General features: G+C 38.7%; 1 protein-coding gene and 1 long non-coding RNA gene across 2 annotated transcripts; both read left to right on the top strand.

The window, feature by feature from the left end:
- Positions 1–463: 463 nt before the first annotated feature.
- On the top strand, positions 464–2,265 carry LOC149896067 (uncharacterized). Its single transcript, XR_016458338.1, has 2 exons — positions 464–528; positions 2,107–2,265. It is a non-coding gene; the product is annotated as an uncharacterized LOC149896067 (long non-coding RNA).
- Positions 2,266–4,703: 2,438 nt separating this feature from the next.
- On the top strand, positions 4,704–8,867 carry LOC149896066 (uncharacterized). Its single transcript, XM_090117842.1, has 2 exons — positions 4,704–4,815; positions 7,567–8,867. Exons 1-2 carry the CDS (start codon positions 4,704–4,706, stop codon positions 8,865–8,867), a joined length of 1,413 nt encoding a protein of 470 aa, XP_089973968.1.
- The last annotated feature ends 7,487 nt before the right edge of the window (positions 8,868–16,354 follow it).

The following is a 16,354-nucleotide window of genomic DNA, read 5'->3' as shown; positions in this document are numbered from 1 at the left end:
AACATCTATTTTAACAGCTAGTTAATAGTCATACGTACATATGAATTACTGGATTTCCGCCCGCGGCTTCGCCAGCGTTTGCAAAGGAAAACCCGCATAGTTCCAGTTCCCGTTCCCGTGGGATTTCCGGGATAAAAACTATCCTATGTGTTAATCCAAGTTACCCTCTATATGTGTGATCAATTTCATTGTAATCGGTTCAGTAGTTTTTACGTGAAAGAGTAACAAACATCCATACATCCTTACAAACTTTCGCCTTTATAATATACATATATTAGATATTAGATTATGAATACTATAAACTTAAGTAATTATGAATAGAGGAGGAAGCTAGTTATTTGTTATTGTTACTAAGACTTGTCAGTTTATTTCGTTATGTGAATTCATTACATTTATAGTTACGATAGCACCAAAAAGTAATAAATGCTAAAATTGGCAGCCCAGTCTCCTGCTCAGGGTTTGACTGACATGGCATGCTGTGCGTCCTGCATGGCCTGCCTCACCTGCCTTCTGTGTTCATGCTGTCAGGTATAAAAAATAAAAAAAAAGCGCGTGTGCTGAGCACACGTGTCAGAAGTGAAACTTCTTTGGCAAGATTCGAAGATACCAAAATCGTCGCCTTACTCCATATTGTCCCATGAAACGGTATTGCCACAGTATTACCATTATTTCCTACAGTAGTGCGACGAATGTACTTGTGCAGAGAAACGGAGGGGAACTGGCGGGGGTCGGGCGACGCGGGCCGCGTAAAGCAAACACGCTTAGTTTGCTTTACCTAGCGCGAAAGGATGACGCAGTCGTATTTTTTGTGTAATAATTTTATTATTCATAGGTACTTACATATTCTATTATGGCGCGCACAAACTGTTCGGTTTACGGATGTAAATCTACATTGAAATCCCAGAAGGAAGCAATATTTCAGAAAGATTGTATTAATTGTATCTGTTGAATTAAAATCAAAGCTATGTATATGTTGTCTTCATTATTTTCTAATCAGATTGTACATGCCAATGCGAATGCATTACTTAGTTAAATGTTATAATATACAATTAAGAACATCCAAAAATAAAGTGTCCACGTAAATAATATTTAGCAGTGCAATATCGGTAATTATATATTTATGAACAAATAATTACATCAGATTTAATAATCGCAATTATTTTGAATGTACATATGAATAAAGATTTCATCATAATATTAATAATCACAATTGTTTTATTTCCCATTTGTTGCAACCCTAGCGTATTTTCGTGTGGCAGCGTAAGTACCTACGCTGGCGGCGGCATCGCGCGACATCAAAGGCGATTCCTTACTGTAGGAAATAATATTGTAATACTGTGGTATTGCCATGACGCGATCTTGAAATTTCTCAACGCGCTAAAGAAGTTTCACTTCAAAAATGTATTTAAGACATAAAAAATTATTTTATTTCAGCCATGCTTATGAAAAGACTTTCCCTTTCGCCCTTTTTAACACTTTCTTATTAGCGTAACCTGTATGTGTAATTTGTATGTAACCGATTCCTTTAGACTTGATTTTAACCCACTTTGAACGAAAAGATTTAATTCGCACTTTGTACACTTTTCACGGACCGTTGACAGTAAGTACAATAATTTCATGAGCTTTCCTTATTATCCTGATAAGCCCCCCTAGTCAAGTGGCTTTCTGTTAGCGTAGCGTTCAATAGAATAGACTACGAATGTATGAGATTGACGTAGGCTGTAGATAAACGTATATCTACAGGTTACGTCAATCTCATACATTCGTAGTCTATTCTATTGAACGCTACGCTAACAGAAAGCCACTTGACTAGGGGGGAAGGATCGCCAGTATACATCATTTCCTCATGTATAATATCCTGTATTCTATTAAAGAAGTGAGAGAAACTATTTCATTCTATCATTAGTTTATTAAGCTATTGCATAGCTTCTATCGCGGGCCTTGAGCGCGGGGACCGAATCCAGAAATTCCGTAACGAAAAAACCTCACGCTCCCCACTCCGACGGGCACGGAGGTGTGACTTGAAGGCATAGCATGCCTTTCAGCTTTACCGCGGCAGTCCCCGAGTGCCACACGTCTTTTTTTTAATATTGTTTCCTATTTCAGGGTATGATGGGTGGTGGAAACAACATAGATGGGGATGACGGAGGGGTAGGGGGAGGGGGAGGGCCGATACCGGGAGCTACGGAGGTCGCGCCCCCTCCCACCAGCCCTCATGAGGAGGAACATCATTAACCATGAATATAATACTATAATACTTTTTGCTTGCCACGGCTTCGTTCCAAAGTTGTAAAATAGTTTACCCACTTTATTACCTAAATTTTTTTTAAATTTTATTGACGATAAAACATACGTACCGTAGTCTTATTTAAGTAATTTTTGCGATGTTTATAGTGTATTGTCAATTAATAATATTAATACCATTGAGTTACCATGTACTACGTACTAGAGAGGGCATCTCTACTAAACTATTTCTAACACGAGTTAGAGTCAATCGTCTCAAGCCATTTTTTTTGTTACATTGATTGGTTTTAATTGATAATTTTATTCAAATTTTTTTAATACGATAAACAATATTTATTTGTTACATTGATTGGTTTTAATTTATAAGTAATAAAAGGCAGAATATCTACAAAGTGTCTACTCACAAGCCGGTCGGCGCCGCCGCGTTTGTTACACAGATTTTGTTCGTTGGGACCTCTCTATAGTAATAGTACCTCAATGATTAATACATAGCAATCAAATATACCGATAGTTTGTTTTTGCCCATCACTAGTGATGTTTCTGATAAGCGGTATTTTCGTTAAAAATCGTAGCATTTAAAAATGATGTCATGTAGGTATACTTACATTACGTTACGTGTTATAGATGATAAAGCCTATTCAAACTACAGCGGTATCCGCTACCGCCGTACGCGATTAGAGTCTCTAATATTTACATTTATTATATTTTTTGTCTCTACATGATACTACGTAAGAGATTTAAGGGGCTGACAACACCAAATTGAAGTTATTTGAGCAGTTTTTAAATAAAAGATATTTATTCAAGTCCATCAAAAAAATAACTATATGTTAATATTCATCATAATTCGAAGACCGCGGGACGGACTCGATTTATAATTGGACGAAATCGGCTCGATAGAAAACAATTGCAAATATTGGTCTTAAAATCATCATTAAACGATTCTATGTCTTTATTTTTTTGACGTACGGGTCTGCAATTTAAAACACGAAGTCAACATATTCATACCTGAAACTTTAACGAGTCATATTTCGCATATGACCCACACTTTTCCTTAAATCATATATTTTCTTATCATTTTCTTCTATGATCTGGCCCCGCCAAGTAACAGTGATATTGCGCTCTCGTTTGCGCACACTGTCCAATTGTATGGGAGTAAACGAGAGCGCAATCACTTTTAAATTTGGTCTTGTCAGCCCCTTAATCACGTGCCATCGGGATACCGCTACCCACGGCGGTAGGAGATACCGCTGTAGTTTGAATGGGCCTTTATGTGATAGAGATTTGTATGTGATATCAATGTTGATTGTTTGTGAGTGTTGTGTTTGGAATTGTATTTTGATAATAAATAATATCTTTTTCTAAAACATGGTGTTTCATTTTATACTAACAGCGGGAATAAATGTGTTGTATCTTTCTCTAATTGATCGAAATCACAGATGGTTATAATATAATCTTCTTATATATAAAAATGAATCGCAAAATGTGTTGGTAAGCGCATAACTCGAGAACGGCTGAACCGATTTCGAAAATTCTTTTTTTATTATATTCCTGGAAGTACGAGGATGGTTCTTATGTAGAGAAAACGTAAACATGTACCACGGGCGAAGCCGGGGCGGACCGCTAGTTCTTAATATAATTCTATAATATAATATAATTCTCTCCATAATATAAAATCTAAATCTATTCTCTCCATAATATAATCTTCCATTTTGTCTCTTGCTTCAATTGTATGGGGAGTTGCGTCGCTACGTGCGCGCACTTTCATACTAGCCCATGGGTGGAGAGACAAAATAGTTGCGGAGACAAAGTTGCTCGTGCGCGCTAGCTCTTATACTCATGTCTCATCATCTTCTATACTTTATAGAATCATTTCACATCACATCACGTCACGTCACGTCACATCACATCACATTACATCACATCTCATGTCATTTCATTTCTTTGTATTTTTTCTTGTCCTTGGTTTTACCGGCGCACGAGTTATATTCTTTGTTTTTTAATTTAAAAAAGCTTATTAAGAGCTAAAAAAACGATAGCCCGTCATACACGAATTCGGAGTTTCGTGGTATTACTTGCTGAAAAATACAGGCTGTCCTGGTTTGGGGTCCAAATGTGACATGTTTGTATCTAACCGACAAATGTTTCAATAGGTAAATGATTTTTATTTTTTTTTAAACCAAAGAATAATGCTTGTTAAAAGATGTACTTAATAAAAGATGTGTATCCTTAGCCTAACCCCATCAAAAAGTTTCCACACCTCTTTTCTATGCTTTCAATCCAAAAAAGAACAAAAACAGAAGAACACAAAAATTCAAATCGTAATTTTTCACAACCGCTTTTGTTCCGACACGGCAAGCCTGTCCCTCTACCATGGCCAAAATTTTCAAGTAAAATTTCAACAAAATAGTAAAAATTTACAGTTTAAAACCAAATAAATAGAATCAATATATCAACAAATAATGGCGCAAATGCTAAGGAAATCTGTTCTGCCAAAGAACATATCTTTATTAAAATGCATGAAAAGTCGATCATTTGCATCAGCCAGTAATAAAAAGAACCCTGCTATATTATGTAAGTAAAGTGATGAAGGTTAATATTTATATCATTCAACGTAGTTTAAATCATCGTGATCCCAGAATACATCAGTAATCCATTTAGCGTTATAAAACAACAAAAAAGCGTATTCATTTTCATAAAGTAAATAAGTAGTAAACATAATTAAGTACTTATTTTTATAGCTGAAGAAATAAATTAACATCATTTAAATTTGATAATACCGCCTGTAAGCATTGCTAGTGATGTTCCATTCCTTACCGATAGTTATCGATAAATTCGATTATTTATAAGTTCTGTTTCATTCTCATTTATTTTATAAAAGAAGATCACTATACATAGTTGTGTGATATTGATATTTAAGATTTAATCTCCCTTCAAGTTGATGTCACATTGACAACCTCTTGATTGGCTAGTTTATATGCAAATTTTCATTCACAATTCTCAAGCATTTGCTGTAGGTAGTTGCCGCTGGTGACGTATCGTGTTATTTCGGAGAACGGTGGCCACTGCCTAAGGACATCCAGGCTATAATACTCGACTGCAGGCGGTCGTTCTTCGAATAGCACTAACCACCAGCGGATAGTTGTCGAAAGCTGAGTATTATAAGCGTGGATGTCCTTTGCAGTGGCGGCTCGCAGCGCTTCGTTTCGGCCACCGTGTAACGCGAGGATTAGGTTATGTTGTGGCGATCACATCCTACCGATACGGCACTTCAGTGATAAGAAGGATAAAGATGCCCCTAGCTGCGGCTGCCCGTGCGGACCCTGTGGCCCCTGCGGGCCGTGTGGACCCTGCGGACCTTGTGGGCCATGTGGGCCCTGTGGTCCTTGCGGACCTTGCGGACCATGTCGCTGCCCGTGCCCTTGCGGGCCATGTGGCCCTTGTGGCCCTTGCGGGCCATGTGGCCCTTGTGGACCATGCGGGCCTTGCGGGCCCTGCGGACCATGTGGACCCTGCGGCCCTTGTCGGTGTCCATGCCCCTGCCCGTGTGGACCGTGTGGACCTTGCGGACCTTGCGGACCGTGTGGACCTTGTGGACCGTGTGGACCATGTGGACCTTGCGGTCCATGCGGACCCTGCTGTCCATGCCCTTGTCCGAAGCCGGTGAAGAAATGCGAAGGGGGCGTGTGCCCTATGTGTGGCTCGCAGGCCATTGCAGTAACGGCATCGCCGCCACCACAACCAGCGGCACAACCAATTATGCCAACACAAGCAACCTCTAAAGCAAAGACTGAAAACATAGATGATAAGAAAATTACAAGAATCCCTTCCATTAAAGTTCATTAAACCTTGGTACATTTATTAAGCTTTTGATAACTTCATATGTATCTATTTTGTTATGCCTATTAAATACCTTTAACAAATTTTCAGTCTTTATTTCTTTCTATAACGTGTTAAAGAAAATAATATTTTCAAGGCGTACAACATACTACACTTTACAGCCGCGGCGTTATCGTTTCGGAGTATGCGATACAAGTCGTTTTCGTTGGGACAATCGAAGATCAAGAGGTCTACACCATATCCAAGGCTGAAGAGCAGCGCCACTACCAGCACGAAATCATCTGTCCATCATTGCCTATCGAGCCCCAGCCTAGTGCTCGAATCGAAGAAAACATCCGTTCCAATACGAAGCTTTAGCACTGCGAACATCACTACACATACACATTCTATGAGCAAGAACATACCTGTCTGTCACAATCAAGTAAATATCAAATACACATCATTAAGATCATACAGCAAAGCGTGCGATGCGGGTTGTCCTTGTCCATTCCCATGTGGCCCTTGCGGTTGCAAGTGTGGCTGTTCATGCCTACCACCTCCATGTAACACACCACCGCGTTGCATACAATATATGACTGGTTACTACTACTACCCGTACGGCACTTGGTTTTGTGGGCCTTACCACGTACAAGGTACTTGTGTCCCCGTTCCGCGTCCAGGTTGTGTGCCGTGTAAATGTTGTCCAGCTTGCATTTGCCCGGCTGGGGCTGTTTTCAATCCATCTGAAATGAACCAACCTTCGTCCTTTCCAAATCACGATGTCACTATACCTCCGATTTATGATCCTACCAAACGTCCAGGAGTATCAAAGTGGTTGCCAAATTGTTTTCCAAGAACACCAACGTTCAATCCTAAAAATCCAATTCCTCCTGTCATTTCTTCAATCGTTTGTGGTTCATATGGTGCACAAAATGCAGCTGCACAACAAAATGTGTCACAGCCTGTGCAAGATGCCCAATTCCCAAGTGAATATTACCATCAATCACAAGTACGAGCTTCTACAGTAAATAATCGAACTTTTGATCCACAAAAGAAAGTTAAGAGTCCCATTTGTCACAAAAGATATAAACATTATCATCAATGTCCACAACTAGATAAGCCAAAAACTATTTTAACAAAAGAGGAAAGAGATCACCCTCGTATTCGACCAGATTCTTTTAACTACTCTACAATTCCACAATACAAAAATCCATATCCACGTCCATACGAAGAATTGTAACATACCACACTATACAAATGAAAATAGGTATGATATAGATAACATGTTCAAAAAGTCAGTGCTACTTCGCTGAGACAGCAAATTAATAATAATACAATGAAATTAACCTCACCCCTTTGGTATCTGTTTAATTTAAGTACTTGCTTTAATATTTAATAAACAATCATATTTAAAATAATTTTTGTTTTATTTCAAAACCTTTAAATGAATATTCCTAAATTTCGCTAGGTATAAAACAAGACTACAGTTGAAAATCATCCTTTCAGCAAACAACGTTTTGAAGAACGAAATCAGAGGGTATTCACGAAAAGTATTTCTGCTGCCAAACTCGAATGTAAAGGAGATGAAGTCAAAACCAAAAATCCAGAGTCAACGTTGTCTTCTGCGCCGAAGTATGTCCACGCCATGTTTTTCTATAAGGATGCTGGAAAGGCCCGAAATTACTTCATCAAAAATACAATTGGCTCAACTAAATGCACCAAGAGGATGTAAAGATAATCGTGTTGCGTTAAATCAATCTAGAAGTGCAACCACGATGTCAGAGAGTCTTCAGAATTTAAGCAGTTGTTGCGCCTGTCCCTGCCCTTGCGGTCCCTGTGGTGGACCTTGCGGACCGTGTGGTCTTCCTCCTCCTTGCAATTGTCCTCCCAAATGTCTGCAATATATGACTGGTTATTTCTATTATCCATACGGTACTTGGTTTTGTGGCCCGTATCATGTTACTACTGGACCGTGTGGACCTTGCGCTGGCCCTGTAACACCTGGGGGTCCATGTGGCCCAGCTGCACCTTGCCCTGGTTCTGCATGTGGCCCACCTTGCATTGGACCTTGTCGTCCATGCGGCCCCTGCCCCCCTTGTGGCCCTTGTCCGCCGTGCGGACCTTGTTTACCATGCTGCGTATTTAACCCGGGTAATGTGGGAAATCGTCAAGAATTTCAAAATCCTGGACCTGTAAGTTACGGGGCAATATCTGGACCATTACAAAATATGCCTGGAACATATGGGCCATATAACTATCCCGATACTTACCAGAATACTAACTATAATTATCCCAACGATCAGTTTCAGAATCCATTTTCACAATTTAATGCATACAGTCATATGGGTCAATACGATCCCTCTGGAACATATTCAGCTCCTTGTGGATCTCCTTATGGTTTTAACGTTCCCATAGAACCAGTACCTGTAGAAACGCCTTTCTTCACAGCAGAGAATTACATTCCTCCTCAGCCCGGCCTTTCACAGTCGTACCCAAAATGTGATGTAAATCCCACGGCGCAAAAAAGTAAGGAAAGTACGAACAAGTTTTCCAATGTGTATGTGAAGCGCAAAGCTGGATTAGATGCAAGCGAAAGTTTTCCAAAAACTGTGGTGCCGAGATTAATGCCATCAACGTTGAATAAAGGGCCGGATTGCCGTAAACCGACTCATCATAGCCGTACCATACCTATGGATCTAAATGTCTGCTATTACACCACATATTTGAATGCAATGACATGTCGAGAAAGAAGAACTAATCATAAATGCCGATGCAAAGAAAAAATTAGTAAGAAGAGGAATAATTAAATTTGCTTGTAACTTGTAAGCTATAGTAGGTAGTAGGAATTTTAAAAATTAATATCACTATCATACGATAGCTTAATAAAAAGCATATATACCGACATTTTCTTTTAATAATACATTTTTATAATAATTCTGACCTAGCAAACGTTATTCTTCCAGTTACATACAATTGCGAAGGTGAATTGAAAATACATAGTTACACAAAATTATAACTACAAAAATCTTAATCCATATTAATATTATTTTTGGGGGACAAAGTTGCTCGCGTCCGTAGGACTTACCACCTTTTCTATTAAAGACCCACCCTACACGTGTCCCCTGGGTGGTGCCAAATGAGCAATTAACGCCGAGTCGTAGGCGGCGGTCAACTAACCTACTCAAGCTTAACAGCTTGCAATGCTGGAGGTAGGAAATGACCTTCACACCCGTAAACTAGTGGTCATGTTTCGCTAGAACGGGGACCTTGGCTTGACTGCCTGTGTCGCGAGGATGACAACCTCTTATAAAAAAATACCCCAATCCTAAGGTGTGACCGTGCTGAAAGGATGGATGGCTGTGGGTTTTCAGTCGCTAACGCAAACCTCGATGGACCTGGCTCACATCGTTGTAGAGTGCCTTCTCACAGGAATGGGCGTTACCCTGTGAGCGACCTATTTTATCGACCCTACTCGTGGGAACAAAAATGAGCTCCAACCCCGAAAAACTAACACAACCACAACACAAAATACTTAAGCAACAAGCACTCAACCCATGCTATTTTAGCAGACAACGCTCCTCATCCCTTACTGAACTAAATAGGGGACAGTCAACAAAAACCACAACTATAACAGTTGAAGCTCAACAATCATGTTTATCTGATGAAATTACTACAAATGAACCTGCCTCGCAATACCCTGCTCCACCACCATGGCAACGCGTGCCTTTGCCTCGTAGCAATAAAAAGAGAAAAATGAGTGAATCTCCTCCACAGAAAGCTACAACTGTAACTAAGAACCGGTTTGGTAACCTACCACTCGATCCAAAAGAGGACATTACTGTTACAAAAATCCTTAAGCCTAGCAAACCGCCTCCTATAGTTTTGAGTGGCATAGAAGATATTAACGAATTAACTAAACTCATTGAAACAGTTAGCCATAAAGAAGAATATAAACTGAAATTAATAAGCAAAAATATTCTTCACGTACTTATTAAGACTTCAGAAGACTACAAGAAAATTATTCAACTTCTCAGAGATAATGGCCTCATAGGGCACACTTTTACTCCTAAAGACGCAAAATGCTATCGATTTGTCATTAAAAATTTGCATCATCTCACTCCGCTTGAAGCTATTGCTAAAGCTGTTGAAGGAACCAATAATAAAGTAAGAGGTGAAATTATCAATGCGCGATATGGCCCAGACAAGAAACCAACAACGACGTTTTTCGTCAATATTGAACCAAGTGTTAACAACCCTTTGGTAAAAAAGATTGAATATATTGCCCAACAAAAAGTAAAAATTGAAGACCATCGTAAATCAAAATTTATTGTCCAGTGTCAACGTTGTCAACAATATGGTCATTCAAAAAATAACTCTGTGGTGTTTGGTATATACCTCGTAAGTGCAAAAATGGCCATTTTTTGTTTTCTGGCCATCTATACTGATAAAAACGTCCTCTTTCGTTTGGTCTATGTCACATAAGCCTACTGATAGTAGAAATACCTTAAATAGATTGTATCAAAACCCCTTAAGTACAAAAAAAAATATTTTTATTTGATACAAATATATTAATATAACTTAACATAGACTTGTAAAACGAATACTCAATCAACGAACGGCCATTTACAACGTAAGAGCACTTAACATAATTAGACCAAACTTGAATAATTATTATCATCACTTAACTTATTTGTATTTTGTACCAAATCAAATAAAATTATTTTTGAACTTAACAGGTCTTCTCCTTTACTTAAATATAACGTTATTTGGCACATAATTTAAATTTTCAGACATTAGGTCCGAAGCCTGGTCTGATCTATAAAGAAAAATGCATGTGATGCAAGATCTCTTAGACTTAGTGTGTTCAGAAACGTTTACCAATCTTTAAATCGATTTAAAGATTGGTAAACGTTTAAAAAGCCAAGTAACGATACCTACATGCACAAGGTTTGATTCTTTGTCTCTTCAAATTCATTCTTTCGTGTCAGATTAGAATAGATTTAGAAAAATCGGAACATAAGCAGGTCATTTCACTATGAAACTAAAAGATAAAAGCTGTTTGTTTACAGATTCCAAATTTAACTGCATCTGTAGCCTTTTATAAAAGAAACTTTGGACTTTTAATTTAAAAATCCGCAAAGTTACTACTAAACGAACATTCCATTATGTTATGTATGAAGGAACAGCTCAAAGAGGTGCGGATGAAATCGCATCATGCTTATGGCATTTTATTAACGGTTTGGCAGAAGAAGTAGAGTAGCTTTTTTATATTCAGTGTTGTCCAGGTCAAAAACGGTATAATATCTTGCCTGTTAAGCAGATATTGAAAGATTCATTCAAAAAAGAAACAGCACTATCTCCGTTCCCCGAGATAAATGAAAATGACTAGCAATCGCCATGATGTAAAATTAATGAATGAATCTGACTTCTTTCCATTTTCGAAACTATTGACTGCCTACTCATTTTATCAAAAGAAATACTGCAACAGACAAAACTGCATTTGGTTAGAACTTTTTTCTGGTTGATGTATGAAAAGTCTAATGACATAGATTTTAAATACTCTTTGAGTGAGAATGAAGAGTTTCTGTATTTCTGGTTTAAGAGAACTGAGAAAAGAGAGAAAACTTCTAAGTGGCTCTGCCATTGGCCTCTAATGAGCCTATCAATATCGATGCTCTGAAATTCAAAGATCTCTTAGATCTCCTGCCAATAAGTGATCCAATGATGATTATTTCAAATCATTGTCTCATGGTCCGACTAGAAACAATCTTATGACTTTCAGTGACAGTGATGACGACTATGAATAAATGTTGTAGTGGAACGTTTTACAAACAAATTTTATTTGACTTGATCCAGCTCGTAACTATTTGCAGGGTAAGGGCATCTTCTCACAAGGAGAAAGCATGAGCAGTAATCACCACGCTTGTTCACTGCTGGTTGGTGATTTCAGACCGAAATCCCGGTTGCCATCACGATGTTTTTCTGTTATTAGAAATGATGATGTTTTCTTGTTATAGAAGATGTATCTCTGGTTATTAGAGAATCTACTTATGCATCCGAAAAAGACACATTGGTACATGTCGGTTGATGGGATCGATCCCGCAGCATGTAGCACGGCAGGCAAGCGAACTACCGTGACTTCTGAACCACACACACACACACACACTACTTTTAGGATTTTACTTTGTAGAGAGAGTATCAGAGAATTGCATATTGCACGAAAATCACAATATTTCCTGGCTTTTTTATGTGTACATTATTTGTGGCAAATCACACTCTTTTTCGTTTTTGTTTTTATATATGGTTAAATCTATTTGTATGGAGGATGTTTCCCCATAATATTTGTTTTTTAATGTCTGTTTAAATATCTCCGTCGAAAAAAAAAATGAAAAATCTTTCCATTAAGGTAAAAATAGGAATAAATACTAATTAAGAGTAGAAATAAATATGCTCTAATCCACTTAAGTACACACGTTTTAGACATTTTCACATCATTTTAACATTTTTTTCTTTTGGTACAAACATGTTAAGTAACAATTACTCTTGAATTAGAACATTTTTTTTATTTTTTTTTAAGTGTTCAAAACTTGAACATAATAAACATTTAAATATCATAAATTTGTTTTACTCAAGAGTTTATTCCGATCTGTAGCAACAGGGTAGCAACCGTGAAAACTTTCAAACGCTCATACTCAAAAATCACCATTTTGCACTTAAGTGGTACGTACCAAATACCACAGAACTGTATGAGACCATTTAGATGTGTAAAATGTGGTGAAGGCCATAAAACCTCCGAATGCAAAAAGAAAGATAGATCAACTCCAGCTAAGTGCGCCTTATGCTCCTGTGATCACCCTGCTAATTACAAAGGCTGTGAAATATATAAAGAAATTTTAGCCCGTAGGAACAAAATCCCTACGCATAGCTCCAAACTCTCCTCTCAAACAAAACCAAGAGAAAGGACAAATCTCGCTAGTCTACCCACCGCCCAGAACCACGTTGACTCTGATAAGTTTAGTAACAACCGGAATAACACATACGCTGATGTCGTCAAAGGTACACCGCCCCCTCTGCAACAACCTCAAACCGTCCAACAATCTAATTCCATATTAGAAGATATACTTGCCAAACAAAGTGAGAAAATGGATCTCTTAATTCAACAAATAGGTTCTCTCGTAGGACTTATAACCACACTAATCTCAAAACTTTCAAAATGACCTGCTTACGTATTGCCACATGGAATATCAATGGACTTGCTCCTAATGCTAATGAACTTGAGATTATCATGAGAACTAACAAGCTCGACGTCTGTCTTATATCAGAATCCCACACTACGTCAAGATCGCGTATCTACATTCGGGGATACTGTGTTTATTTCACTTCGCACCCTGACGGTGGAGCTCATGCTGGGACTGCAATCGTAATTAGAGATAATATAAAACATTGTCTTCTCGGTCCGTGTGAAACCACCTACCTACAAGCTACAACCATACAGATAAATGATAAAACTGGACCACTTATCCTCTCAGCGATATACTGTCCACCCCGTCATATCATTAAAGAGAATTTGTTTACTGAATTCTTCAAAGGATTAGGAGCACGTTTCATAGCTGGCGGTGACTGGAACGCAAAGCACTCATACTGGGGATCGAGACTGGTAACTCCCAGAGGCAGGGAATTGAAAAATAGTGTTGTAGCCAACCATCTGCTTACTATGTCTACAGGAGAACCTACATATTGGCCCACTGACACAAATAAAACTCCCGATCTTCTAGACTTTTTTATAACAAAAGGTATATGTCAACAGAATACCTATACCGAGTCAAGCCTAGATGGATCTTCCGATCACACACCAGTAGTGTTGACTGTGGGTTCAACTGCCTTATTCCGAGACACTCAGAGCTCGTATTTAACTAATGGAAAAACAGACTGGAACTGCTTCCGTAAACACCTTGAAGACAATGTTCATCTTAAGCTCCCACTTAAAACTGCTGAAGACGTGGAGCATGCATCACTTTATATAACCAACCTGATTCAAGTGGCAGCGTGGATAAGCACTCCTACCCTGAAAGAGTCACATACAGATATTTTGATTCCACTCGAATTACGCGATAAAATAAGAGAAAAGCGTCGCCTTCGACGAGTTTGGCAGCTTTCTCGTAACTGCGAGGATAAAAAACGGTTAAATAAATCAATTAAAGATCTTAAAAACCTTCTTAGTATAACTACAAACGAATCCGTCAAACAAAGATTAGAAAACATGTCTCCTAGTGCTCATGGAATACATTCCCTTTGGAAGGCCACCAAAATATTACCACAACCCCAACAGTGTTCTCCACCAATTCGGAACGGGAACACGTGGGCTCGTACAGAAGCAGAAAAGGCAGAGACATTTGCCCGTTATCTCGCTGAAGTGTTCAAGCCGAATGAAGCGGAAACCCCTGAAGACCCTGAAATAGATTGTTTTCTAAATCAAGATTTGCAACTTTCTTTACCAATAAGACCTACTTCTCCAAGGGAATTATTGAAAGAGATAGCCGAACTAGACCCAAAAAAGGCTCCTGGGTTTGATCTGATTACTCCAAAGGTTGTCAAAGAGCTTCCTAGAAAGTGCATCGTGTTTTTAACTTCCCTTTTTAATGCAATCTTCAGAACATCTCATGTACCAACCATCTGGAAAATATCAGAAGTAGTTATGATACACAAACCCGGAAAGCCAGTCAACGACGCCTCATCTCACCGTCCTATTAGCCTAACTCCGATCCTGAGTAAATTGTGGGAAAGGATTACTCTTACCCGGCTACGTTCATTCATCGATTCTGACGAAGTTATTCCTGATCACCAGTTTGGCTTTCGTACGCGACACTCTACAATAGAACAAGTACACAGAGTCTACCACACTGTGAGACACTGTCTAGAGAAAAAAGAATACTGTTCGGCTGTTTTTCTAGACATCCAACAAGCATTTGATCGTGTATGGCATAAAGGATTACTGTACAAGATTAAAAAACATCTTCCACATTCTTTCTATACCTTACTGGCCTCATACCTTAGAGAGAGAATGTTTCGTGTGAAACAAGGAGACGCAAGATCTGCTCTACACAGCTGCCATGCCGGAGTACCCCAAGGCTCGGTTCTTGGTCCTACTTTATATAATATATTTACCTGCGATCTTCCTCAGCTACCAAATGTTACAATAGCGACGTATGCTGATGATGCAGCGTTTCTGGCGTGCAACACCAATCCAGAGGAGGCGAGTAATTTGCTGCAAGTTCAACTTGACCACACTAAGGAGTGGTTAAACAAGTGGCGTATAAAAGCTAGCGTCCCAAAATCTCACCACATTACGTTCACTTTACGACGCGAAAACTGCCCAGCACCCAAATTAGGTAACAACACCCTACCACAATCAACCTGTGTCAAATACCTGGGTTTCTATCTGGACAGAAGGATGACATGGAAAGAACATATTAAAAATAAGCGAAATGAAGTGAATTTCAGATTCAGAAACTTACTTTGGCTTCTTGGGAGGCAATCAAGTCTATCCCTGAGCAATAAACTAAGAGTCTACTGCTCTGTAATTAAACCGATTTGGACTTATGGAATCCAGTTGTGGTCATCAGCCAGCAAATCAAATATAAACTGCCTACAAAGAACACAGAATAACATTCTCAGAGTGATATCTGCTGCTCCATGGTACGCCCGCAATACAGAAATCCACGAATATCTGGAAATGCCTACAATCACAGAAGAAGCAAATCGCTTTACAACTAAATACAAAGATCGTTTGACATCCTATCCAAACCCACTATCACACATACTCCTACAGCCTAAAGCTATACAAAGACTGAAGAGAGCCGACGTGCTCCCTAATTAAGACGAACTAAGGCACTGGCCTTAGATTCGCCCAATCGTCCACACATTTCAACCGATCTGCTTATAGTTTTTTCTGACTGATTGCAGATATGTAACATCAAAAAAAAAAAAAAAAAAATATTAATATTATAAATGCGAAAGTAACTCTGTCTGTCTGTCTGTTACTCAATCACGCCTAAACTACTGAACCATTTTGCATGAAACTTGGTATGGAGATATTTTGATACCCGAGAAAGGACATAGGCTACCTTTTATTGCGAAATTTGTACCACGAGCGAAGCCGAGGCGGACCACTAGTATAATATATATATAAATCTCGTGTCATTGAGACTCCTAAACCACTTAACCAATTATAATAAAATTCGCACACCATGTGCAGTTCGATACAACTTGAGAGATAGGATAGTTTAAACATGTA

Source organism: Colias eurytheme, chromosome 29 (genome assembly GCF_061535395.1).
Source record: "Colias eurytheme isolate Ceu_HAF_F1 chromosome 29, ilColEury1 Martin Lab GWU primary, whole genome shotgun sequence".
Lineage (NCBI taxonomy): Eukaryota > Metazoa > Arthropoda > Insecta > Lepidoptera > Pieridae > Colias > Colias eurytheme.
The sequence above is the reverse complement of the archived record's forward strand: the minus strand, read 5'-3'. Positions and strand labels throughout refer to the sequence as shown.